Below are 27,097 nucleotides of genomic sequence, written 5' to 3'. Positions count from 1 at the left end.
TTTCTACAGAAAGGGAAAACAAATCTATTATCACTCCACAAAGATATCAACAATTCAGCTACTAGTTCCTCAACATTAACATTCCTGTTAGTGGATACACGGCTTTGTGGCATGACAGAGTGGTTATAGGACAATCTTTTTGTTGTTGTTAGATCTAATTGGGTACATTAAATGATTCCTGAATCGGGAGCATCCTATCTAGAAAGCAGATGGAAGCTCTTATGGGACAATCTTTTAAAAATCAAAATATATTGGCTCATCATTTTATTTTTTAGCAAAGTCTGATATTAATAGTCTGCTGATTTCTAAGCAGTCCCTGCCTTAGTTTTCTTCAGTATTAACTCTTGCATTTTTATGTTAAGCCACTATATTTTAGCTAGAAATTTACGCTTTGAATTACTTTCTTCTTTTATGGTACCAACTAACACAAATCTTTTTTCTCCAAAAGTATTTCTCTCCAATTAGTATAGGGTAAATTGTCCCACCTGTGGAATTCTCAGAAGATTCTGTAGAATTTGAATCAGTGCCAGTTTTGTCTTTCAAGGTCTGTTTAGGAAGAGTCTCGTCTCTACTTTCTTGTGCTTGGCTTTCTTCCTCTTCCTCCTCACCATCTGGGAACTCCCACTGAGACTCGCCCGACTGTTCGTTTACATAGAAATATCGTCTATGATCCCTAAATTACAAGAAAGAAAACACACGTTTTAAGACCCATTCTCCTATAAAGACACTTCCGTTTGGTCCTGTCCCAGGACAGCAGTCTGCTCTCACAGGGACGAACCTCTTCTTAATGGACTGCTATTCACAAAGGCAACAAAGAGCTTTGACAATTGAGGATGAAGAACCAAGGATAATTCAAAGCTATTTGCACTGCCAGCAGCTCTGTGAATACAGCCCTGAGCCCTCACTCCAACAGATGACTTAGAAAACACCTCTCACATTTTGTTTTGTTTTGTTTTTTGCCAATGTTTAACAGGGTTTCAAGTTTCATTAACGAAGGGACTCAATCTCCTAGAACACTAATTTCCCTTCCAAAGAAGAGAACAACGAAGTTTGCGAAAGGTGACTCTTCCCCTCTTGGACCGTGGAATTCACATTTCATACTCTTGATATCAAACACAGTGAAAGCTAAAGAGAGGGAGAGGATCTGGGAGCTGAAAAATAAAAGAGCAAAGATTTCAAATAACGAAAAAAAAAATCAAGAAAAGCCAAATATAAAAAGAAATGTTTTCATCTGACCTGCTGGCAGAAGATAGTAATCTTGTTCTTCATTCACATCTTCTGGCACGAAGCTTTCCTTAACTTCACCGAGGTTAATCAGGAGTAGTTGCTTCCAGAGGTCCTGTAAAGCGCACAGAGCTCTCGCATGCGCTTAACCCCCAAGCCCGCCCTACTCCGTGCAACAACACTCTGGAGAGTAAAAACCAGCTTTGTCCATCTTGGGAAAAAATCCGTTACATGGAACACTTTAAACATTGCTTTTTGTTTCTCCGTGTGGCTGGCCCAAACTGTAAGTGCTTGCGGTGCTCTGCCTGCCCAGCACCGCTAACTGCAGCTGCTCTCAGTCTCCGGACAGGCTGTCATGTCGTCAGGTGGTGGTGATCACAAATCATGTCTGAGATGTCAAAGGTGAAAGGTGAAAAGGGGAGAAGAGTGCGTACCTGTCCCAGTGGCAGGACCAGCCTTTAGGAGTGGCGTTTATTTCATACTGTTTTAGTTGTTCTGCTGCATCCTGAAGTTTTCGTTTAAGGTAGTTCCCATTAAGAGCCCCTTCCCTCCAGTCTGCAATCCGAGTCTAGAATCAACAAACAGAGAAATAAGTTAAAAGGCTTACTGTTACATGAGAAGACAGAAATAAAAAGGGACAGGTCTTCTGGTCCACAACTGTACTGCTATACTCTCACAAAAGGAAAGTAGACCCAAAACGCACAGAAATACGGTCTTAATTTCATATAAAATATTGTTTGCTCTACACAGTTCTGAAAAACAAGATTGGACCTTAGTACATTTTTATACTGCCAGCTCTCCAGTATCTGTGAAAATGAGTAGCAGTTTTGTTTTTCTCCTTTGGACTATATTAATTCCCTAGCAATTTTAGTTTTTGGTAGAGAGTTCATTTGGTTCAGTAATCAAAAGCAAAGGTTCAATACTTACGGAGATATGCTTCCTACAGGAGTTCCTTACTGAATCCTGCTCTACCATGTTGTAAACTATTCAGGTTACAAAAGGACTCCAAACTTTTATTTTTAGTTTGATGTAAATCTGTTATTAGGCTCATTGTGTTATTTAATGCATTCATTCATTCATTCATTCATTCATTCATTCATTCATTTATTTTACATCCAAGTTAGTTAGCATATAGCGCAATAATGATTTCAGGAGTAAAATCCAGTGGTTCATCCCTTACATGTAACACCCAGTGCTCATCCCAACAAATGTCTTCCTTAATGCCCCTTGCCCATTTATAGCCCATCCCCCCACCCACAACCCCTTCAGCAACCCTGTTTGTTCTCTATATTTAAGGGTCTCTTATGTTTTGTTCCTGTCCCCATTTTTATATTATTTGTTTCCCTTCCTGTATGTTCACCTGCTTTGTATCTTAAATTCCACATATGCGTGAAGTCATATATTTGTCTTTCTCTAATTTCACTTAGCATAATACACTCTAGTTCCATCTGCATTGTTGCAAATGCCAAGATTTCATTCTTTCTGATTGCTACTATTCCATTGTATACAGATACCACATCTTCTTTGTCCATTCATCTGTCAATGGACATTTGGGCTCTTTCCATAATCTGGCTAGTGTTAACAGTGCTACCATAAACATTGGGGCACATGTGCCCCTTTGAATCAGCATTTTTGTATAAAAAAATATTTTTTAAACATAAAATAGAATATATGCCTACTGAAGGTGGTATCCCCACACATAAAATCTTAGTATTTATCTTCATAGTTACGTTTTGCTTTAGCTAATACACAGTTTTGTTTCCTGGGTTAGTCGTTCAAATTTGCACCAATGTTAAAAATTTTAATTTAGGATTAGAAAAATAAGATAAATGCCTTACACATAGAGCATTTTACTCAAAGACCAACTATACATAAATGCCTAAATTACCTCAGTCTGTAAGAGCAGCACATGAAAGTTGGAGATGGACTGTCTATTAATGCCTAGGAATTCAAATTTACTTGTCAGGGTATTTGCCAGTTCTCCAATCTGAAACTGTAATGTAGGAAAGAAAGAGAAAAATAAAATTGAATCAGCAATATTTTTCTGTATTATGTAAACTATTTTGTTCTTAAACATACTTAAAAAAAGGGTCTGCCTAGAAACAGCCCTTCTTAAATAGTTGCATCTGAACAGTCATGAAAATAACTCTTAGTTATTTCTAGCTACGTAGAAAAATTTCTAGTTACGTAGAAAACTCTTAATTTACGTTAAAATACTTCACATAACAAGTGATAAATAAGGACAAGCCTAGAGAAATTGAATGTATACTTTGAGACAATATAGAATTCAACAGGTGAAAACAGATGCTAAATGATGTAACTCCCAATAGTGTCCAAACTATCATTTAATTATTACTAAGTGCTTTTATCAGCTACACACTGAACAAAATTAATTCTCCCAGTCCCTTTCACATGGTTGTACACTAGCCAGTGACTGGATAAACTCTTTCGAGTCAAAAGAATGTACTATGTGATTTTTCCAACAGACCATCCTTAAATAGCCACATATTTATATGGTCCAATTCTCTTGACATTAAGCTAGAAATAAAATTGGAACCGAGTTAGCCTTTATGTAAAGAGAAGTACACGCAGAAATTAAATTTGTGACTTTTAGTCTCTTCAGTGCTTCCAAACTACAGGAGCCTACATTGATACACTATTATTGCTTTCCAATGAAGGCTTAAATTTTATTTATTCATATTTTAATGTTTATTTATTTATGAGAGAGAGAAGGAGAGAACATGGGCACGTGCGCATGGGTGGGGCAAAGAGAGGGAGACAGAGAATCTGAAGTGGCCTCTGTGCTTACAGCAGAAGACCTGATGTGGGGTTGAAACCCATAAACCATCAGATCATGACCTGAGCAGAAGTCGAACACTTACCCAACTGAGCCACCTAGTTGCCCCTGAAGGCATAACTTTTATTTTTTTTTTTTAATTTTTTTTTTAATGTTTATTTATTTTTGAGACAGAGAGAGACAGAGCGTGAGTGGGGGAGGGGCAGAGACAGAGGGAGACACAGAATCCATAACAGGCTCCAGGCTCTGAGCTGTCAGCACAGAGCCCGATGTGGGGCTCGAACCCACGAACCGTGAGATCATGACCTGAGCCAAAGTCGGATGCTTAACCGACTGAGCCCCCAGGCGCCCCAGAAGGCATAACTTTTAAAAGAAAGCAATTAAAGCATTTAGAATTTATTTTTAGGTAATTTCTCTACATCAAGTCAGTCTTCTAATTCAGTGTTACAGCCTGAAATATGACCTTTTCACATAACTAAATAAATGACTTATATTTGGAGATAGCAAAGATTACTTTCAGTACTTGCTAACAAAGAATGTAGTTTAACGGTTGCCCAATTTAAAAATATGTGTCTGGGTGCCTGGGTGATTCAATCAGTTAAGCATCCAACTCCTGACTTCTGTTCAGGTCATGATCTCACAGTTTGTGGGATCAACTCCTGCCTTGGGCTCTGCCCTGCCAGTGTGCAGCCTGCTTGGGATTCTCTCTCCCTCTGTGCCCCTCCCCTGCTCATGCACACACTCATTCTCAAAAGAAAAACAAACTTTAAAAATATCTATTTGTCAGGGCGCCTGAGTGACTCAGTTGGTTAAGCCTCCAACTTTGGCTCAGGTCATGATCTCATGGTCCATGAGTTTGAACCCTGTATCAGGCTCTCTGCTGTCAGCACAGAACCCACTTCAGATCCTCTGTCCCCCCTCTCTACCCCCCCTCTTCTTGGACGCTCTCTCGCTCTCAAAAATAAACATTAAAAATATTTTTTTAAAAATTTATCAAGCCATGTTAAATACATACTTTCAAATCTTGTTCTTCTTCTTTAGGTGCTGTTGGTACTTTTATCTTCTCTGGAGATTCTTCGACTTCCATCTCTTTGTCTGAATTTTCATCTATTTTTTCTGAAGTGTCAGCACCAATTACTACAAAAGAAAACATGTAAAATTAATTCAAAAGGAATACTAATATAGTACATCACGTAACTTTTCTTACTCCTATAGCAGCGATATCGGAAAAAAAATTTTTAGTTCTTTTTCCTTTGCCTGTTTTCTTTATTAAATAAACCGTAATGACTTATCTACCTGTCTTTAAAAAGCCAAAAAACCTTATCCTCTATAATCCCCTTTCTTAAAATGTCTATAATTAACAATCTGTTTTACCATATTACCCTGTAGTCTTCAGTTTCCCTTTCACATTCATCTATTTATCTTTTCTAATCTATTCCAGGATACCATTACTTCAATTACTTATAAAAGCTAGGTTATCAAACCTGGGATACATAAAGGTTCTTCACAATATGAGTTTTGAAAAAAAGGGTTTCACTATCACAGCAGCATTAATTTTAAACTACCTGATAAACTCCTTTCTAAACCGGTTAAGACCCGGAGACAATCTGTATCGGACCAAACTACTCTTCTGCTTGGTGATGTCTCTTTGGGAAACTTCCAAAGAGAACAGGTTTACCATCAACTTAAATGGAGTAAAAGACACGAACTGTTATGTTTGCTTACCACCTCTCTGTTATGTTTGCTTACCACCTAGATGTGTGCTTATCAAACTAGTCCACACATACAATATAAATCTTTCTGTCATGAGGCTATCAAGTGATTTAAGAAATAACTAAATTTAAATACTTTTTCTGGACTCTGGTTAATCTTTGATGTAAAGAATAATGTGACTTTTAACATCACTTTCAATAACTTTTATTGGCCTAAAAGTTTATATTAAGTACTTAATCTTACATATAATGGCCTTGCCCTTATTAATATTCCTTCTGCGTTTTCAAATTGAAACCGGGGTGCCTGAGTGGCTCAGTCGGTTGGGCGTCTGACTTCAGCTCAGGTCATGATCTCATAGTTTGTGGGTTCGAGCCCCGCGTCGGGCTCTGTGCTGACAGCTCAGAGCCTGGAGCCTACTTCCTATTCTGTGTCTCCTTCTTTCCCTGCCCCTCCCCCATTTGTGCTCTATCAAAAATAAATGTAAAAATAAAAAAAAAATTGTTTGAGACCAAATCTCTCCCCCCAACTTACCAGTTTGTAATTCATTTGTATATTAGACATCTTACATTTGCTGGCAGGTAAAAGACTTTAACAATTTAAAGCACTACTAGTGCTCTAAGACTATTTCCAAGGGCAATTAGATAGGATCTATATACCCCTGGACCTAATAATATTATATCGCTAGGAATCTATACTATAATGACACTAAAATCTGCATAAAGATATATATATACCAAGATGTTTATTACAACATTGTTTTTATTGTGAAGTACTGTATGTATATAATAAAGAATGAAATGAGCACTGAAGAAACCACAACCCAACTTAGTGGAAAACTATCACAGGCACTTCTAAAGTTCACAGTGCCTCTGCCATCACATCCACATCAGACGTGATCTCTACCCTTGTGGTTTAAGTGCCTTCCTCTAGTTCCATCATGGAAAGATCTTTAAGCACAATATTTTTTATGATTTTCCAACTTACATACAGAGAATACAAACATATGTGTTCTGCAGCTTTCTAAATTCAACACTATTGTTTCTTAGATTCATTTTAATGCGTATTAACTGTAGACCATTGACCTTTTTTCACGGTTGCTTAGTATTCAATTGCAAGAACACACTACTGTTTATCCATTCTACCCTGGATGGACACTTGAATGGCTTGCTGGTATTACCTAATAATACAACTGCAGTATTACTTTTAAAAGTGAAACATGGACACAACTCAAATGTCCACTGATGAAGAAGAGTTAAATAAAAATATCTTTTGTACTTGGTGGTTAAAAACAGTAATTTTACACTTTAAGTATGTTTAACAATCCACATGGTTAATCTCACCTATGGCAAAAATTACACATGCACATGTACAGATTACACATATACACACAACCACAAATGAATACAGCGGAAAAGGTCTAGAAAGATATAGGTAAAGGACAGAGAAAACGGACTTCAGAGGTAAGGAATGCAAATCGGGAAAAGATGAAGGGGGACTTTAAGATTTTTACTTCATATTCTTCTATATGATTGAAAAAAATCTCAAACAAGGATGTCTGCATTTACTTATTACTGTGTTTTTGTTTATTTATCGTATTTTGACCATAACCCATAAAAGTATCTTTTGTTAAGTACACCAAACTAAGGTCTAGTGCTCAAATCTTACTGCTAATTTTCCACTAAAGAATCAGGGTCAAATGGAGATTAAGATATTTGTTCTATTAACAGATTGGAAAGATGCAGCAGGGTCTCTACTACATTACCCTGAATAGAGATAAGTTGGGTCCTCATGAAAAGACTAATCTATCTAAACAAAAAACCAGAGAGAGAGCAGAGAGGAGGCTGGGCTTGGCAGAGGTAGTCCTTGCCTGCCTTGCTTACAAACAGAAACAGTGAGCTAATGAGAGCTCATGGACTTAATACAGATAAGGCAGTGGACACCTGGGTGGCTCAGTGGGTTAAGCGTCCAACTTCAGCTCAGGTCATGATCTTGCAGTTCGTGAGTTCGAGCCCCACGTTGGGCTCTGTGCTAACAGCTCAGAGCCTGGAACCTGCTTCAGATTCTGTGTCTCCCTCTCTTTGTCCCTCCCTTGCTTGTCCTACTCTCTCTCTCTCAAAAATAAATGAATAAAATGTTTAAAAAAAATACAGATAAGGCAGTTACCGTACCAAGATTTTTAAAAAGGGAGTGAATCTTGCTTGTCTGTTTTTGAGGGAGAGGTAGTCCCCAATCAGCAGTGAATCCCCAACCAAAGCTCCTGGAAAGGGAGCTTCCTTTCACTTCTCTACTTTTCACAGAGCAGTTAAAGTGAAAGGAAGCTCCTTTTCCAGCACTTCCATAAAAGGATGCAAGTGCTACCTCCTTCTTGCTGAAAAGGGAACAAAACACAAAACAAAACAAGGCTAAGGATTTCCCCTTTGTATCTTTCAACTCTGCAAATTTAACGTAAAACACGAATTACCAGTTTCCCCATTTTCTGGAGTCTCTCGTCCAGTTTTGCTAGAACTCCGGCTGGTAGATTCTGGACTGGTAGCTCGAACAAACATCTTCCATTTCCCCCTTTTAGACATAAGTCTACGCATTCCATCTTGAGACGCTGGCTGGCTGATGTCAGAACATGGACTAGACCCTGACACACTACCATCTCCTTCCTCCAAGGCTCGTAACTCTGCCTACAATGAACGTGACAACAAAGTTAGAGTGTTATTACCTGTTCGTCAACACTTAAGCATCTGTGAGACCAAGAATGATAACTGTGCATTATCAGAATTAAAATCCTTTGAGGACAGAAGTATTTAATACATTTTTTCCATCAGCACCAAGCATTACGCTCGTTACTCAGCAAACACTTATTCACGATTGTAGTTAACAAATACCAATTTGAAAGGGAAAAGGTTCTAGAGATTTCACTGAGACAAAGTTTCTAGTACATGAACATAATAGATAGAGTCTAACGTAGCTTGTCCCTGATAGCTTTAAATTTTTCAAAAGTGGAAAAGCTTAAAGGAGATATTGCTGTTATAACACCTGTTACATTTTTCATACTCCAAACAGCATACAAAACTGTTTCAAGAAAAATCAGGGCAGGGGCCCCTGGGTGGTTCGGTCGGTTAAGTGTCTGACTCTTGGTTTTGGCTCAGATCATGATCTCGTGGTCGTGGGATCAAGACCCGTGTGGGGGTCCATGATGAGCAATGTATGGAGCCTGCTTGGGATTCTCTCCCTCTCCTTCTCTCTGCCTCTACCTGGCTCACTCACACTCTCTCAAAAATAAACATTAAAAAAAAAAGAAAAAGAAAAAGAAAAATCAGGGCAGAAAATTGTAAAAATCAACTTCTCAATCAAGAAAATTTCCTGAGGACCATCTTTTTTGAAAGGAAGCACATGAAATTATGAGTTTCTCTTAATCTATTATCTTACAAGACCCATTTAACTATTTAAATAACGCCACAGGTGATCACTGGAAGTCAACCTGTACTTTAATTTAAAAACCAAGTTATCACTAAGAATCTACTATGCTCATTTGTTAAGAGTCTAAATCAAAGATAGTCATTCCTCACTGTATCTAGCTATCATTAAATCAAAGCAATGTCAGTCTTTATTAGTCAACTATCAAAAGCATCATCAGGAACCAAAAGAACTATAACTCGATAGTTAAGGTTTTTATTGCATCAGCTTAAACATATGTAGACAAAAGGTTGAGAAAAACAAAATCCCGGTAATGGCTATAAACAGAGCACAATGACCCCAGAGTGTGATAGTAATAGGGGAAAAAAATGTACTTAACAAAAACTTACTTTTTTTCTTTCCAAAACCAGCTCCAATTCAAGGGTATCTTGTTCCTCTTCCTCTTCACTTTCTCCAGATTGAACAACACTGCAAAGATCCTCCTGAGAAGGATCTTCCATGTTGTCTAATGTAATTTCCTGTGGCTTTATTATTGTTGCTGCTTCTTCTGCTGTCGTACTGGTTTCTTTCACTTCGGAAATGGGCTCTGATTCTTTACAAATTACTTTTCTTCTCCATCTCTCTTCTTCCTCTTTTATTCCCTCAGGCAGCAAAGGAGCAAGCAGTGATGCTGCCACCCCTTTCTTCTCCTCCTCACTATTTGAGAGAGCCTGAATTCCTTCATTTACTTCCTATAAATGAAATAATCTCATTTATTTTTCAAATGAAAAAATAAAAAAACTTTACCTGAATAAATATAACACACGCAATTGTTCATGCTAAAAATGACTGTTTTTCAATCACTGCATATTTTTTTATATAATTTATTGTCAAACTGGTTTCCATACAACACCCAGTGCTCATCCCAACAGGTGTACTCCTCAGTGCCCATCACCCACTTTCCCCTCACCACCTCCCCATCAACCCTGTTTGTTCTCAGTATTTAAGAGTCTCTTATGGTTTGCCTCCTTCCCTCTCTGTAACTTTTTCCCCCCTTCCCCTCCCCCCATGGTCTCCTGTTTCTCAGGATCCACATGAGTGAAAACACATGGTATGTCTTTCTCTGCCTGACTTATTTCACTTAGCATAATACTCTCCAGTTCCATCCATGTTGCTACAAATGGCCAGATTTCATTCTTTCTCATTGCCAAGTAGTATTCCCTTATATATAAACCACATCTTCTTTATCCATTTGTCAGTTGATGGACATTTAGGTTCTTTCCATAATTTGGCTATTGTTTAAAGTGCTGCTATAAACATTGGATACAAGTGCCCCTATGCATCAGTACTCCTGTATCCCTTGGGTAAATTCCTAGCAGTGCTATTGCTAGGTCACAGGGTAGATCTATTTTAATTTTTTGAGGAACCTTCACACACTGTTTTCCAGAGCAACTGCACCACTTAGTGCATATTATTTTCTTAATGTTTATTTATTTTTGAAAGGGGGGAAGGGGCAGAGAGAGGGGAGACAGAGAATCCCAAGCAGGATCCCCACTGGCAGCACAAAGCACAACGCGGGGCACAGTCCCACGAAGTGTGAGATCATGACCTGAGCAGAAATACTGACTGAGCCACCCAGGCACCCCTCAATCAGTGGATATATATATAAATAAATAAATAAATAAATAAATATATATATATATATATATTTTTTTTAATTATCAACCTTCCTTTTTATTTATTTTGAGAAAGAGAGACAGCACATGCATGTACAAGCAGAGGAGAGGCTGACAGAGAGGGAAAGAGAATCCCAAGCAGGCTCCTCACTGTCAGAACAGAGCCTGATGTGGGGCTCCAACCCATGAACCGTGAGATCATGACCTGAGCCTAAATCAAGAGTTGGATGTTTAAATGACTGAGCCACCCAGGCACCCCAACCATGGGATGTTCTTAAAAACCACAAACGGCCAACAGACTAGTATATATTTGTACCATTTTCCTTACAAGTGTAAAATGCAAACATTGTTACTTGAGGAAAGCAGTGTTTTTTTTGTTTTATTTTGAATTTACATCCCAGTTAGCATATAGTGTAACAATGATTTCCGGAGTTGATTCCTTGATGCCCATTACCCATTTAGCCCATCCCCACAACCCCTCCAATAACTCTGTTGTTCTCCATATTTAAGAAGTCTCTTGGGGTGCCTGGGTGGCTCAGTCAGTTAAGTGTCTTGACTTTGGCTCAGGTCATCATCTCATGGTTTGTGGGTTTAAGCCCCACATTGGGCTCTGTGCTGACAGCTCAGAGCCTGGAGCCTCCTTCGGATTCTGTGTCTCGTTCTCTCTGCCCTTCCCCCACTTGTGCTCTGCTTCTCAAAAATAAATGTAAAAAAAAAAATTTTTTTTTTAAGAAGTCTTACATGTTTTGTCCCCTTCCCTGTTTTTATATTATTTTTCCTTCCCTTCCCTTATGTTCATCTGTTTTGTATCTTAAATTCCTCATATGAGTGAAGTCATATTTGTCTTTCTCTGGCTGATTGTACTTAGCATAATACCCTCTAGTTCCATCCCTGTAGCTGTAAATGGGAAGATTTCATTGTTTTTGATTGCCGAGTAATACTACATTGTATATATCTACCACATCTTCTTTATCCATTCATCCATCGATGGACATTTGGGATCTTTCCATACAAGGAAAGCAGTGTTTGAACTAGAACCTAGTTCTGGGTGCGATTCACACATATCCTTCCACCTATTCTCCCAAGTCAAAGGCAAGTTAGCAAGAAGCAGATTTAAACAATTAAATAAAATCTAAGTTTTGTCAGTTATGTAACTGGATAAATCTCTACCCTCTTTTGTAAGATGACATAATTTCAGAGGTATGTTAGGAAAGTGACAAAGAGAAAAGTGAAATGTGTTGTTATACCTATATTGCTCACTTCCTTCACTGGTATAATGTTTAGTCCACCTCAAAAGAAAAATAGTCTATCTCCCGCCTGGAGTTGTAAAAACCAAACTGTTCCAAAATGTATGTATGTACGTACGTATTTTTAAGTAGGCTCCACACCAACATGGGGCCTGAACTCCCTTTCCTGAGACCAAGAGTTGCATACTATACTGACTGAGCCAGCCAGGCACCCCCTAAAAATATATGTTAATATACCTCCTATTTAAACCCATCATTTAAAAATTTAAGATACGTGGGGCCCCTGGGTAGCTCAGTTGGTTAAGCGTCTGACTCTGGCTTGGGTCCTTATGTCACAGTTCGTGGGTTTGAGTCCCATGTCAGGCTCTGAGCTGACAGCTCAGAACCACCTACTAAGGATTCTATCTCTCCCTCTCTCTGTCCCTCCCTTACTCATGCTCTGTCTCTCTCAAAAATAAACAAACATTAAAAAAAATAAAAAATTCAAGACATGGGGAGCCTGGGTGGCTCAGTGGGTTGAGTGTCCAAGTAGATTTCGGCTTAAAACAAAAAAAACATGTGGGTTCCCAAAATAGAACTATTCTGAACTAGAGAAGGAGATCTGAAGCCTGCCTGCTTGGCTGCCCCCACATCCTTTTCATGATGACCCAATGAGCCTCTGTAGCACCCTAAAGCTCCAGAAGAACCAATGAACTGGGTAACTGTTATAAGGGCTACATATTAAACATAAACATCAAATAAAGCTTTAAGAAACATTTGTCCTATTTCACATCCAGTTATAAAATACTAACAGAAAGCTTCTATACCTGTGCCAGAGCAAGAGTCAAGTTCATTAGATTTAAAATAAGCAAATGAGGGGCGCCTGGGTGGCGCAGTCGGTTAAGCGTCCGACTTCAGCCAGGTCACGATCTCGCGGTCTGGGAGTTCGAGCCCCGCGTCGGGCTCTGGGCTGATGGCTCAGAGCCTGGAGCCTGTTTCCGATTCTGTGTCTCCCTCTCTCTCTGCCCCTCCCCCGTTCATGCTCTGTCTCTCTCTGTCTCAAAAATAAATAAACGTTGAAAAAAAAAATTTTTTTAATAAATAAATAAATAAAAATCAAATAAGCAAATGAGGGGCATCTGGATGGCTAAGTCGTTTAAGCGTCCAATTCTGGATTTCAGCTCAGATCATGATCTCGCAGTCTGTGGGTATGAGCCCCATGTAAGAGCCTGCTTGGGATCCTTTCCTCTCTCTTTCCCTCCCCCCGCCAAAAATAAATAAGCATTTATAAAGAAATAAATAAGTATGCAAGCAAGCAAATGAGATATGTTGTAACTTACCTTTTTGACTTCTCGCTTGGCTATGACTTGTCCACTTTTACTACTGGAAACAGAAACGTTCTTCTCCTTTGTATACACATCTGTATTAACCACAAAACTAGCTTCAGCACCTGTTACAGAACTGAAAAAAAAAAAAAAATATATATATATATATATAAATATACACGTAGTAAGAGAAACAAAAGGCAAATATCATCAACAAGAGAAAGACTCTAACTTCTTCCTAGGTAATTTCTTCTGTAAGTCTATTCTTACCTGGGCTGGTAATGTTGTAATCCCTGTACCTGGGTGGCAAGATACTGGGGTAACTCCCAAGTCACTTCATTTGTTTGTGTGTTCCAATAATAATAGCATCCTGTGTTCTCATCCCAGACTTCCTGCCAATCTCCCATCTCAATTCCAACTAGAAGAAAGACAAATTTTAAAAACCAAAAATTTCTCCTCAACAAAACTAAAAAATAACCTACTGAATACGGTAAGATATTTATTAATGATATAACTGATAAAGGGAGAATATCCAAAATATATAAAGAACTTGTTCAACTCAACAAGCAAAAAACAAATAATCCAAATAAAAATGGGCAGACATGAACAGACATTTTTCCAAAGGCGACATCCAGATGGCCAACAGACACAGAAAAAGACGCTCAACATCACTCATCATCACGGAAATGCAAGTCAAAATACAATGAGGTGTCACCTCACACCTCTCAGAATGGCTAAAATCAGAAACACAAGAAACAGCGTTGGTGAGGATGTGGAGAAAAAGGAACCCTCCCCACACCATTGGCTGGAATATAAACCAGTGCAGCCATTGTGGAAAACCGTACAGAGGTTCCTCAAAATATTAAAAATAGGGGTGCCTGGGTGGCTCGGTCAGTTGTGTCCAACTTGGTTTTGGCTCAGGTCATGATCTTATGGGTTCATGGGATTGAGCCCTGTGTTGGGCTCTGTGCTCACAGCGCAGAGCCTACTTTGGGATTCTCTCTCCTTCTGTCTCTGCCCCTTCCCTGCTCACCAGCACATGCACAAGTACCCCCTCTCTCACAAAATAAATAAACATTAAAAAAAAAAAAAAAAACCTACTATACAATCTAGTAATTGCATTACTTGGCATTTATTCAAAGAACACAAATACTAATTTGAAACTATATATGCACCCCTATGTTTATTGTAGCATAATCTACAATAGACAAATTATGGAAGCAGCCCAAGTACCTATTTATAAATGAACAAAGAAGTGGTATATACACAATGGAATAGTATTCAGCCATAAAAAGGAATGAAAGCTTGCCATTTGTTTGTTTGTTTTTTTTTTTTAATTTTTTTTTTCAACGTTTATTTATTTTTGGGACAGAGAGAGACAGAGCATGAACGGGGGAGGGGCAGAGAGAGAGGGAGACACAGAATCGGAAACAGGTTCCAGGCTCTGAGCCATCAGCCCAGAGCCTGACGCGGGGCTCGAACTCACGGACCGCGAGATCGTGACCTGGCTGAAGTCGGACGCTTAACCGACTGCGCCACCCAGGCGCCCCGAAAGCTTGCCATTTGTAACAATGCAGACAGAGCTAGAAAGTATAATGCTAAGAAAAGTAAGTCAGAAAAAGACAAATACGATATTTCACTCATGTGGAATTTAAGAAATAAAACAGATGAGCAAAGGCAAAGAAAGAGAGAGACAAATGAAGAAAGACTAACTATAGAGAACAAACTGATGATTACTAGAGGGTGCGGGAGGAGGGGAAATGGGTGAAATTGGTGACAGGTATTAAGAAGTGCACTTTAACGAGCACAAAATAATGGATAGAATCTTGAATTATTATACTGTACACCCGAAACTAATATGACACTGTATGTTAACTATACTGGAATTAAAATAAACAATTTTAAAAATTAAAAAAGGAAGCATAAATTTCTCCACAATTCTCACTTTATACCCCAACTCAGCTCTAAAGCTATTAACAATCTAACACAAAGTTCCTCAACTTTAGCAATGTTAACATTTGGCTGGATAATTCTTTGTTGTGGTGAGGGTAGTCCCATGTAGTGTTTAGCATCCTGGATTCTACCCACTAGATGCACTAACAGTTCCCCACCCCTTGGTGTTAACAACCAAATATGTCTAGGGACACAGTCAAATGTCCCCTGGAGGTCTAACTCCTCCTTCCCAAATCATTTTTGCACAAATTACTTAAAAAAGTTTGACAAGGGCGCCTGGGTGGCTCAGATGATTAAGAGTCCAACTTCAGCTCAGGTTATGATCTTACAGTTCGTGGGTTCAAGCCCCATGTCGGGCTCTGTGCTGACAACTTGGGAGCCTGGAGCCTGCTTCAGATTGTGTCTCCCTCTCTCCCTGCCCCTCTCCCACTCACATTCTATTTCTCTCTCAAAAATAAATAAGCATTTTGAAAAATTAAAAAAAAAAAGACAAAGAATTATTTAAGGATTCTGGAGTTTTTTGGTTTTTTTTAAGTGTTTATTTTTGAGGGGAGTGGGAGGGGCAGAGTGAGGGAGATAGAGGATCCAAAGCAGGCTCTGTACTGACAACACGGGGCTCAAAACCATGAACGATGACATTGTGACCTGAGCCAAACTCAGACACTTAACCAACGGAGCCACCCAGGTGCCCCCAAAAAAGAACCTTTAAAATAATGGCCTTACTGCTTCGCATTCTGGGTCTCCCTCTCTCTGCCCCTCCTCTGCTCATATTCTGTCTCTAAAATTAACATTAAAAAAACAAGTAAATAGGGGCGCCTGGGTGGCGCAGTCGGTTAAGCGTCCGACTTCAGCCAGGTCACGATCTCACGGTCCGTGAGTTCGAGCCCTGCGTCAGGCTCTGGGCTGATGGCTCAGAGCCTGGAACCTGTTTCCGATTCTGTGTCTCCCTCTCTCTCTGCCCCTCCCCCGTTCATGCTCTGTCTCTCTCTGTCCCAAAAATAAATAAAAACGTTGAAAAAAAATTTAAAAAAAAATAAAAATAAAAAAACAAGTAAATAAAATAAATAATGGCTTTAATTATTCACTTGGCATAAAATTGCAACTGGTTAAAAGTCTGCTAAAGCATATGGGCTTTCATCCTTGGGAATTTCAATGCCTAGAACACCTTTGAAAATTACACTTCAGACTTCTTTAAAAAATCAAAGTATCAAACTTACCTCCTGCAAGTGAACACTGAGTATCATATTGCCACCCTGCTGTCTGAGTGGAGTCTGTTCCATTTGAAGTGGTAGAACTAAGGGCAGATGTTGCTGATTCCTTTGGCTCTGGTCTAGGTGGAGTTGGAGGTGGAGCAGAGGCTCCTACAGGAGCTGTAGGCTGAGGTGCTGTTATAGCATCAATCTCCTTTAGTATGGAAATAGTAACAAATGCATTAATAACCTCAAAACTAGAACACTGAGAAAATGACAATCACCATAAAAAAAATTCTGTATGATCAATTCTCAGCTTAAACCAAAACGCTCAATTTCCAATTATGTAAAAGATCCCCAAACACTTTAATTCTCCATTTTTCTCCTCCTTACAATCTTTACAAAAAAGAGATGACTGGGATGGGGAGGGACTAAGGAAGAGATGTGGAAGGGGAGAAAGAAGACGGAAACACTGAAACTGACAAGCAGGCTAACCACTTGAGATCCAGGTCCCAAAGTGGCTTCAACAGCTAAAAAGCCCAACAAAAGCACCACTAACCGCTAAGAAGTTGGCCAATGTACTATCAATATCAGTTGACTGGTTTCCATTTGTCTCTTTGGACTGTGCTGGTTTTTCTGAAACATCACTCTCATCATCATCACTGTCCGCATATGCACCAAGTAAGCACAGACCTCCTAGAAAGAAAATGGTAAATGTTAGTGACAACAATGCCAGTATGCTCCGGGAAGAAAAATATGACCTTGTTCTTCAGTCAGAGTTTACAATTAGTTTACTTACAGATTAGAACACAGCCTCAAAATGAGTCATCACTGAACTACCACAGAGAAAGAAATTATAATATGCATTTAGAGCTAATAAAACCATCCACATAGCTACTTGACATCCTTCTCAAAATACACAATCAATCAACCTCATCCTCTTTCAAAATAGCACAGAGTAAATCCTGATTTTAGAATTCGTAGGGGTGCCTGGGTGGCTCAGTTGGTTAAGTTTCCAACTCTTGATTTCGGCTCAGGTCACGATCTTGTGGTTCATGGGATTGAGCCCCACATTGGGCTCTGCGCTGACAGCTCGGAGCCTGCTTGGGATTCTGTCTCCCTCTCTCTCTCTGCACCTCCCCTGCTTGTACATGTTCTCTATCAAAAATAAATAAACATTAAAAAAAAAAAAAGGAATTTGTTGATTTATGTGTCCATCTGAAGCAACAAAGCCGATTGGGGTTTAATAGATGAAACAGATTTTCAAAGCTAAAAATCTTTTCCAATTTTTCCTCAAACAAGAAGGGACTAATTATAATGGAAATCAAAGTGCTAGAACCAAAACAAACAACCAACCAAAACCCCGCCAGAACCAATCTTCGATGTCTTCCTCAAACTTAAGAGGTATCAGATATAGCTTCTGTAATGCTGCTATGTATGCCATTTCCCTCTGTACGACCTGTGGCCACTCTAATGTTAAAATTAAGCAAGCATAGGGGCGCCTGGGTGGCTCAGTCCATTGAGCGACCAACTTTGGCTCAGGTCATGATCTCACGGTTTGTGAGTTTGAGCCCCACATCGGGCTCTGTGCTGATAGCCAGGAGCCTGGAGCCTGCTTCAGATTCTGTGTCTCCCTCTCTCTCTGCCCCTTCCCCACTCATGCTCTGTCTCTCTGTATCTCAGAAATAAACGTTACAAAAATTTTAATTAAGCAAGTATATATTCTCTTTTTACATCTAATTTTATTGTAACAGATACATTAAATGTTAAACTCCAGCCAACTTTTCAGCTATCACTAAGACTAAATTTCCCAGGGTCTGGCAACAGCCTATGTTCTCTGTAAATATTTGGTAAATGAACAGATTTATCAGGAAGTAAAATCTAGTTGTATCATAATTCCATAAATGAATTCATGAGATCCCTTAAAAATAAACATTAGGTTGCTTCATTTATCATAGGGGTTCACATTCATTGTTTTAGCCCTATCAATCTTGCCTTCATTATCTTTAGCATACAGGTAAAGTTCTTGCACTAAATACCAATTTAAAAAATTTAAGTTTATTTATTTATTTATTTAGAGAGAGAGAGAGACACACACAGAGTGCACACAAGAGACAGCACAAGTAGGGAAGGACAGAGAGGAGGAGACAGAATCCCAAGCAGGCTCTGCACCATCACCGCAGTGCTAGATGCAGAGCTTGGGGGTCAAATTCACGAACTGTGAGATCATGACCTGAGCTGAGATCAAGAGTCAGACACTTAACCGATTGAGACACCCAGGCACCCCAAATTTCTAAAATATTCAAAGCTCACTAGAAAGATTTTTTTTTTTAATGTTTATTTATTTTTTGAGAAAGAGACAGAGTGTGAGTGGGGAAGGGGCAGAGAGAGAGGGAAACAAAATCCTAAGCAGGCTCTGAGCTGTCAGCACACAGCTCAATGCGGGGCTCAAACCCACAAGCTGTGAGATCATGACCTGAGCTGAAGTCAGATGCTTAACTGACTGAGCCACCCAGATGCCCTAAAAAGGTTTTTTTTGTTTTGTTTTGTTTTGTTTTTTAAGTGAGAAAGGGAGAATGAGCAGGGGAGAGGGGCAGAGGAAAAGAGAGAGAATCTTAAGTAGGCCACAAGCTCAGCACAGAGCTCGATGCGGGGCTCCATCCCAGGACTCTGGGATCAAGACCGAAACAAAAATCAAGTCAGATGCTCAACCAACTGAGCCATTCAAGAGCCCCCATAAATTATTATTATTTTTTTTAACATTTATTTCTTTTTGAGAGACGGAGATAGAGCACGAGTGGGGGGGGGGGCAGAGAGAGAGGAAGACACAGAATCTGAAACAGGCTCCAGGCTCTTAGCTGTCAGCATGGAGCCTGACACAGGGTTTGAACTCAAACTGTGAGATCATGACCTGAGCCGAGGTTGGACGCTTAACCGACTGAGCCACCCAGGTGTCCTAAATTGGTTCTTTCTTTTTTTTTTTTTAATGTTTATTTATTTTTGAGACAGAGAGAGACAGAGCATGAACGGGGGAGGGCCAGAGAGAGAGGGAGACACAGAATCTGAAGCAGGCTCCAGGCTCTGAGCTTCCAGCACAGAGCCTGACGCAGGGCTCGAACTCACGGACCGTGAGATCATGACCTGAGCTGAAGTCGGACGCTTAACCGACTGAGCCACCCAGGCACCCCTAAATTGGTTATTTCTTAAGAATAATCTGGTAACACATACCAAAAGCCACAAAACTCCAAGTTTCTTTAAGATAGATAATCCCATCTTTGAGAATACAACCCCAAGGAATAACTAAAAAAAAATTTCACACAAAGCTTCTGGCAACTTTATTTAAATAATGAAAGCTGTTAACAACTCAGATGCTCTCAAATAGGGGACTGGCAAAACAAATTATAGCATGGAACCTGATGCAATATTAATTTATGATTAATCAGATTACAGGATTACATGCAAAAATGCTAACGGGACAAAAACTAAACACTAAAGGAATAAAAGGAAGATAAAAGCAAGCCATGAGATACATGTTAAGTTCTAATCACACCTATGAAAATTTAGTCCATCAATGATAAGGAACAGGAATGAATTTAGAGCTGATACTGAAAATAAAGTCCTAATATTATGTAAACTTGCTTAATCTTAAAAAAAATAAATAAACAAAAGCTTCATAGGACCATAACCCAGACTACCATTGAGATGATACAGCTATTTAAAACCAGGACATTCTTGGGGCGCCTGGGTGGCTTGGTTGGTTAAGTGTCCGACTTCGGCTCAGGTCATGATCTCACGGTCCATGAGTTCGAGCCCTGCTTCGGGCTCTGTGCTGACAGCTCAGAGCCTGGAGCCTGTTTCAGATTCTGTGTCTCCCTCTCTCTCTGCCCCTCCCCTGTTCATGCTCTGTCTCTATCTCAAAATAAATAAACATTAAAAAAAAAAATTAAAAAAAAAAATAGTAAAATAAAACCAGGACATTCTTTGAAGCCATAGTCCTTAGCAGTCTTTTACTGAAAGGGGTGCTGGCTGATGAAACCTCAATAGGCTTACCTTTAATGGATGGTGCCACAGAATTTATAGTGCAAATCAACTACATTAGGTAGAAAATTATTTCTTAGGTATAAACTTAACTTGATAAGCTTCAAACAGTAACTATTATTTTTCTAATAAGTCTACTATTGCCTCAAAACATCGTTTGAACACTGTTTCAATCTTTTTGGTTACAGAAACTACTAACAATAAATGTAATAAAAACTATGGACCCTCTTCCAGGAAAACACACCCGAGTGTAGAATTTTAGCCAATTTACAGACTTCTGACACTCATCAGTGGAGCTACATTACCCTTTCCTAGATGATGCTGAAATATCAATGACTATCATAGTAGTCAACTGATCTAACTTCAGAGCTCACTCTGAATTTTTTTTTTAATTTTTTTTAACATTTATTTATTTTTGAGACAGAGAGAGAGCATGAACAGGGGAGGGTCAGAGAAAGAGGGTGACACAGAATCTGAAACAGGCTCCAGGCTCTGAGCTGTCAGCACAGAGCCCGACGCGGGGCTCGAACCCACAGACCGCGAGATCATGACCTGAGCCGAAGTCGGACACCCAACTGACTGAGCCACCCAGGCGCCCCTGAATTTTTCTTAATTTCATATGCATATTACCATAATATTCTTCTGCATGAAAATATTAGCTATGCTTGCTGTACTATATTATTTAAGTTTATTTATTTTAAGAGAGAACTCTCGTGATCAGTATAGGGGAGGAGCAGAGAGAGAAAGGGAGAGAGAGAATCCAAAGCAGGCTCTGCCCTGTCAGCACAGAGCCCGATGGGGGGGCATGACCTGAGCCAAAATCAAGAGTTGAAGGCTTGACCAACCAACTGAGCCACCAAGGTGCTCTACTGTATTATAAAAACATACTTTAACAACTTAAGATTTATACTTCATTTCTGTGGAAAGAAATTTGGCATGTTTCTAGTGATAAAGGTAAAATTCTTTAAAATCATCTAAAAAAAAAAAGGAAAATTCTTGAGTATCTACTCTAATAGCTATAGAAGCCATACAAATAATAGAAAATGGTTTCACTTTGGGTTTTGACACATTTTTCCTGAGTATCACAACTGGTAGGTTAAGAACTGAATAAAGCAGATACCTTATGTTTCAGGATGAAGTTGGATAGAATGAAAATAGTTCTATTCACAAGGCACATGAAGGGCTGAAATGCTGACAGAGCAATTCAAGAAATTTCTTCTTGGAACATTAAATTTCTATTCATCATAGAAAACTCAAAATAACATACATAGCTTACAAATATAAAATGGTATTTCCTAGTTCTGAAATTTCTCTTACAACCAAGTTTTAGCTTTTCTAAACGACCCTATTTTTTTTACATGGCAACTGGGAGGAAAGGAGAACAAACTTCTATTATCTCAGGTGTCATGTCTGGACAGAACTCCAAACTGAAAGAATAAAATTATTACCAATTATAAAATATTTAGTATCAAGGGGTGCCTGTGTGGCTCAGTTGGTTAAGCATCCAACTCAGGTCATGATCTTACAGTTTGTGGGTTCAAACTCCGTGTTGGGCTCTGTGCCGTTGGCATGGAGCCTGCCTGGGATTCTCTCTCTCCCAAAAAATAAACTTAAAAAAAAATTTAGTATCAAAACATATTTTAATCTTTCAAGATATATAAAGACTAGCAAAAACTAACATTCTTGGCACTTGCTGTGTATTTGAACTTTATGTACCCTGTTCAATTTAATCTTCAAAACAACTTAGGGCTGGCTGATTCAGAAAAAGAAATTATTTTTAATATTTATTTTGAGAGAGACAGAGAGAGAGAGACAGAGAGAGAGAGACAGAGAGAGACAGAGAGCGAGCGAGCAGGGGAGGGGCAGAGTGAGGGAAAGAGAAAATCCCAAGCAGGCTCCAAGCTGTCAGCACAGAGCCTGACCCCGGGTTTGATCCCATGACCCCCCAGATCATGACCTGAACGGAAACCAAGTCTTGGGACACTTAACCAACTGCGCCACCCAGGTGCCCTCCCATAAGATTTATTTTATGGATGAATGCACTCCCAAGGTATTAGCATTAATGCTGGAGTGCCAATTTGAGACCAGGTTTATCTACAAAACCACTGTTGCAAATATTCCTTCATACTTAATAATTATTTATTTTTAAGACTTTATTCTTTTAAGTAATATCTATAACCAAGGTCTGGCTCAAACTCACAACACTGAGATCAAGACTCACACCCTCTGGGGCGCCTGGGGGGCTCAGTTGGTTAAGTGTCCGACTTTGGTTCAGGTCATCATCTCATAGTTCGTGAGTTCAAGTCCCACATCGGACTCTGTGCTGACAGCTCAGAGCCTGGAGCCTGCTTTGGATTCTGTGTCTCCCTCTCTGCCCCTTCCCTGCTCGTGTTCTCCCTCTCTAAGGATAAACAAATATTAAAAAAAAAAAAAAAAAAGAGTCACAGGCTCTACTGACTGAGCCAGCCAAGTGCCCCTAAAAAATATTTAATAAGAGCAATTTTCAGCTCCACAAACATTTGCTAGGTACCAACCAAAGCATAGTGCCGGAAAAGAAATGCACAGAATGAAAGACATCCTTGGTATCCCTAAAGAACATCAAGCTAGTGGGGGAGCCAGAAAATTACAAACTAGGATTAGAAGAAAAATAGTAAAAGGTATTTTGGCTACAGAAAAAAAAGCAACAACAAACCTTACTTTGGTTTAAGTGTATATACCAGCAAGCCATTCACGTACAAAAATTTACTTTATTTTCAAAAATGTTAAATTTCCATTTTACGGGAGAAATGTAAGCAGCACCGAAGCATTCAACAAAATATATACAAACCCAATCTGACCCTAATGAAAGACCTTGTAGAAAAGATGAAAAAAAAAAGTGTACCTGTTGCTTTAACGGCTGTAGGTCTGGTGGTCATGACTGGTGGTTTGGAAGGATTCTGAACTCTGGGAACCTCCACCACCACTTCCTGTTCATCTGGATTTTAAAAAGGTACAAAAGAAAACTACAGTTAGACAGTGGACCAGAGAAAACACTACAGGTGACAAAACAATCTTTGATTTGACCTTTCAAATCTCAATTTCACCAACTTGAAAACAGGGTGTGTAAATCCATCACTGACCCAAATAACTGGGAGATGATAAACAAGCAGAGCTAGACTCTTCCACGTGACTAGCGACTTTCAGGACACGATGATGGTACATAAAAGTATACCTTAAGTCATTCAAAATTTTAAAAATACACAGACACAGAACAAATCTTCTCGGGGATACCACTGGACCTTTAAACAAGCATAGCCAATGGAAACCGATTTAAGTTATATTTAAAAAATAAAATAAAATAAAATAAAATAAAATAAAATAAAATAAAATAAAATAAAATAAAATAAAAATAAGCAAGGCTAGCCATAGCATTTTTCCCCCCTACAGTAACTACCAAGGGGATATTTTAGCGCCTGAAAAGGTCCCGGCTTCTCGGGCGTCTGGCCCCGTAGCAGCGCGTTGAACAGGTACTCTTAATCCAAGAACCATTCCGGGGAGAAACCAACAAGTACTTGGGAACCCACAAGCGCCACTTCTGCAGGAATTTTGGGATTACCTAGCCATTTGGAGTTACGTTCGCTTTGGCTGGCATAATAAAATGGGTGTACTCACTTCTAAAGGGTCCCTCTCAGTTTCAACAAAAACGAAGGTAAAAGCACAGGACGTGTAGAAAAGGGCAGGTTTCCTATCTCCAGGCCTCGGAAGCGAAGCCCGGACTCCAACAAATAGCCCCTGAAGTTATGCAAACCCGAGCGCCGACGCTGAGGAGACTCGGGAGGCCAGGCCAACCCCTGCACCAGAGATGGCGCCCCTCGGGCGGGCGGGCCGGAGCGCGCGGCGCCGCCGGCCCCTTCCGCCGCCTTTGGGGCCCACATCGGTCCTCCCCTCGGGACCCACGCAGCAGGCCTCGGATGCGGAGCAAGCCCACCCGCCCGGGTTTCTCTTCCTCCCAAGGCCCTGCCCTAGGCCGCAAGCCCCGAGCTCGAGTTTCGGAAGCCCCACCTAGGTGCCGGAGTTCCCTCGCGCACCTTTACCTTCTGAAGGCGAGTCGTCTGGGGCCGCGGCGGCAGTAGTCACCGTGGTCGTCGTCGTCGTCGTCGGTGGCGCCGCCGGAGCTGGCTGGCTGGGCGCCGCCGCCGTCGAATCCGGCTCCGTGTCGGGTTCCGGCTCCGGGTCCCTTCCCGGGGTGCTGCTACGGGGACCCGGCGGAGAGAGCTGCAGAATAGGCCTGCGGCCGGGTACCGCCCGGGACTTCTTCCCCATCGCGAGCCTGAGCGCGAGCCGCGAGCGTCGGGAAGCCGAGAGGGGCGGGCGCTCGGCGCGGCGCTGCGTAATCAATATTCATGCACCGCGACACCGCCTCCTCAGAGAATCTGCTTTTAACCGGCGGAGCGGGCGCCCGCGCAAGCGCCCTGGGTCCTGTACGCTATTCTGGCTCCTCCTTCCAGGGAGGCAGGGCGGGCTTTACCCACGGTGCTAGGCGATTGGCTGTTTTGATCCATTGAAGGAGCCAGTAGCCAGTGGAAAAGGAAAAAGAGTGAGAGTCAAGCCAATAGCGCGGAAGAGCCTGAGTTAGAACGCCTTACCATTACGAACTCCACCCATGCGTCTTTTGCGGAGTCTTTTCTTTATGCCCCTTGTCCTCCATCTTGTCCCTATTCTCTGCATGCGGTTGGTTGTTTTTGTGTGTGTGTGTGCCTTGGGAGGTTGCCCTGCTTTCCGAGTCCTTCCGAGTTTCGTCCTGATTATTGTGGGTTACTTGGGGTATAATATTGAACACTGAATAAAATAGTGGGTCTTTTATGCTTTTGTAAGTGTTTTCTTAGAGCACAAATCTGATGTCTCATTGGGTTACTTACCAGCTGGAAAAAAATCACACTAGACATTGTACTTCATAAGAGGGAAAGTCCTAAATTGTTGCGATGGTTTACAGCTTTCCCAATCTGGCCCATTGGTATCCTCAACCTGCTTCATCGTCCTTTAGCACTCTCTCCTCCCTCTCCCCTTCTTCCCTCCTCGAGCCAGCCACTTGGACGCTAGCTGGAATACAGCATGGCAATGGGAAATTCTCCATTACTCAAGACCTAGTGCACTCGAGATTCCGTAAACTAACGTTCACTGAGCACTTAACTGTGTGTGAGGCACTCACTGCCTAAGCGCTTTACACGTAAAATTGTATTTTCTCACCACAACCTTGTATGGTAGATAACCCCTAATGTATAGATAACCCCTCAAAAAATTTTTAAAGGTTTTATTTTTAAGTAATCTCTACACCTAACATGGGGCTGGAACTTACAACCCTCACATCAAGATTGCTATGCTCTACTGACTGAGACAGCCAGGCACCGCCAATTTTTTTTTTTTTTTTTTTAATAATTTCTACACCCGACATGGGACTGGAACTCATGACCTTGTGGTCAAGAGTCACAGGCTCTTCTGACTGAGCCAGCCAGTTTTTGGATGTAAAAGCGATGAAAACCGTGACTCATCCAGTTTGTTCCCTGTTTACGAAATGCACTTTCTGGAACATAAGCACTCAATTTTTTAAATGAATATAGTATGTAAACATGTACAAACTTGAAATAAGTAGCAAGAATTCTTTCTTGCCTATGGGAGAAATATCCGGATTAGTGTCCTGAGATTAGACTCCCCAAATTTCTGAAAAATTAGCAGCTAGAAACAGGATAATTTGCTGCTTTGAAGCTATTAACAGTTTTCTGACATTTCTTAGGGAAAAGGCATTGAAATATAGTAGTTGTGCATAGGAGTTCTGAAGCCAAACATCTTGGTTCAAAAACTCACCCTCTGCACCTTCCAGATGTGGTTGCTTAGATAAGTTTCTTTTTACTTTTTTAGTGTTTGTTTTGAGAGAGAAAGACAGGTCATAAGCGGGGGAGGGAGAGAGAGAGGGAGACAGAATCCAAAGCAGGCTCCAGGCTCTGAGCTGTCAGCACAGAGCCCAATGTGGGGCTAGAACTCACTAACTGTGACATCATGATCTGAGCCAAAGTCGGATGCTTAACCGACTGAGCCACCCAGGCACCCAGGATAAGTTTCTTAACAACCCTAAATTTTGTTTCAGCAGCTATACGATGTGCTAGTAACAGTATTCTTAGGGTAGTCGTGAAGTTTAAATTAGAACATAGTTTTAAGATCTTTGCCTTGTACAAAGAACAAAATAAGCAATCGGTATATGGTAGCTATTATTATTAATAAGCCTTTATACAAAAATCTAGATCCTATTATAAAACTGGCTGGAACCAAGTTGAGATTATGAGCTAAATCACAGTGTGCAGAAATGGGATAGGTTTTTTTCTTGGGGAACTTATATTTCTGGAGGTGACTGAAATAACTGTAATATTTATAACCATGGTTCTCAATGCTGTCTGTTCATGAAACCATCTGGATAGCGCTAAAGCAATATAAAAATCAGAATCAGTTGGATTGGGGGTGGGAGTACACAGCTCATATCAATTTTTTTTTCAAATATGCACTTATTGGGGCACCTGGGTGGCTCAGTTGGTTAAGC

The 27,097-nt window shown here is 40.3% G+C and overlaps 1 protein-coding gene across 2 annotated transcripts in view; it reads right to left on the bottom strand.

Annotated features, from left to right (window-relative positions):
- FNBP4 (formin binding protein 4) overlaps positions 1-24,891 on the bottom strand; it is a 44,390-nt gene extending 19,499 nt beyond the window's left edge. Inside the window, exons 1-12 of one of the 2 annotated variants that reach the window (XM_040495148.1) lie at positions 24,597-24,891; positions 23,411-23,503; positions 17,051-17,187; positions 16,519-16,705; positions 13,619-13,766; positions 13,364-13,484; positions 9,532-9,873; positions 8,196-8,406; positions 5,037-5,158; positions 3,113-3,217; positions 1,659-1,792; positions 486-673 (exon numbers count right to left, since the gene is read on the bottom strand). In XM_040495148.1, coding sequence (XP_040351082.1) covers positions 486-673; positions 1,659-1,792; positions 3,113-3,217; positions 5,037-5,158; positions 8,196-8,406; positions 9,532-9,873; positions 13,364-13,484; positions 13,619-13,766; positions 16,519-16,705; positions 17,051-17,187; positions 23,411-23,503; positions 24,597-24,831 — 2,023 coding nt within the window. In that variant the 5' untranslated portion in view covers positions 24,832-24,891. The remainder of the gene's footprint in view (positions 1-485; positions 674-1,658; positions 1,793-3,112; positions 3,218-5,036; positions 5,159-8,195; positions 8,407-9,531; positions 9,874-13,363; positions 13,485-13,618; positions 13,767-16,518; positions 16,706-17,050; positions 17,188-23,410; positions 23,504-24,596) is intronic. The other variant, XM_040495149.1, reaches the window with a different exon arrangement.
- Positions 24,892-27,097: the final 2,206 nt, after the last annotated feature.

This window comes from Herpailurus yagouaroundi, unplaced genomic scaffold (genome assembly GCF_014898765.1).
Source record: "Herpailurus yagouaroundi ecotype Mexico unplaced genomic scaffold, PumYag 187, whole genome shotgun sequence".
In the NCBI taxonomy this organism is placed as follows: domain Eukaryota; kingdom Metazoa; phylum Chordata; class Mammalia; order Carnivora; family Felidae; genus Herpailurus; species Herpailurus yagouaroundi.
This window is presented reverse-complemented; position numbering and strand designations above follow the sequence as displayed.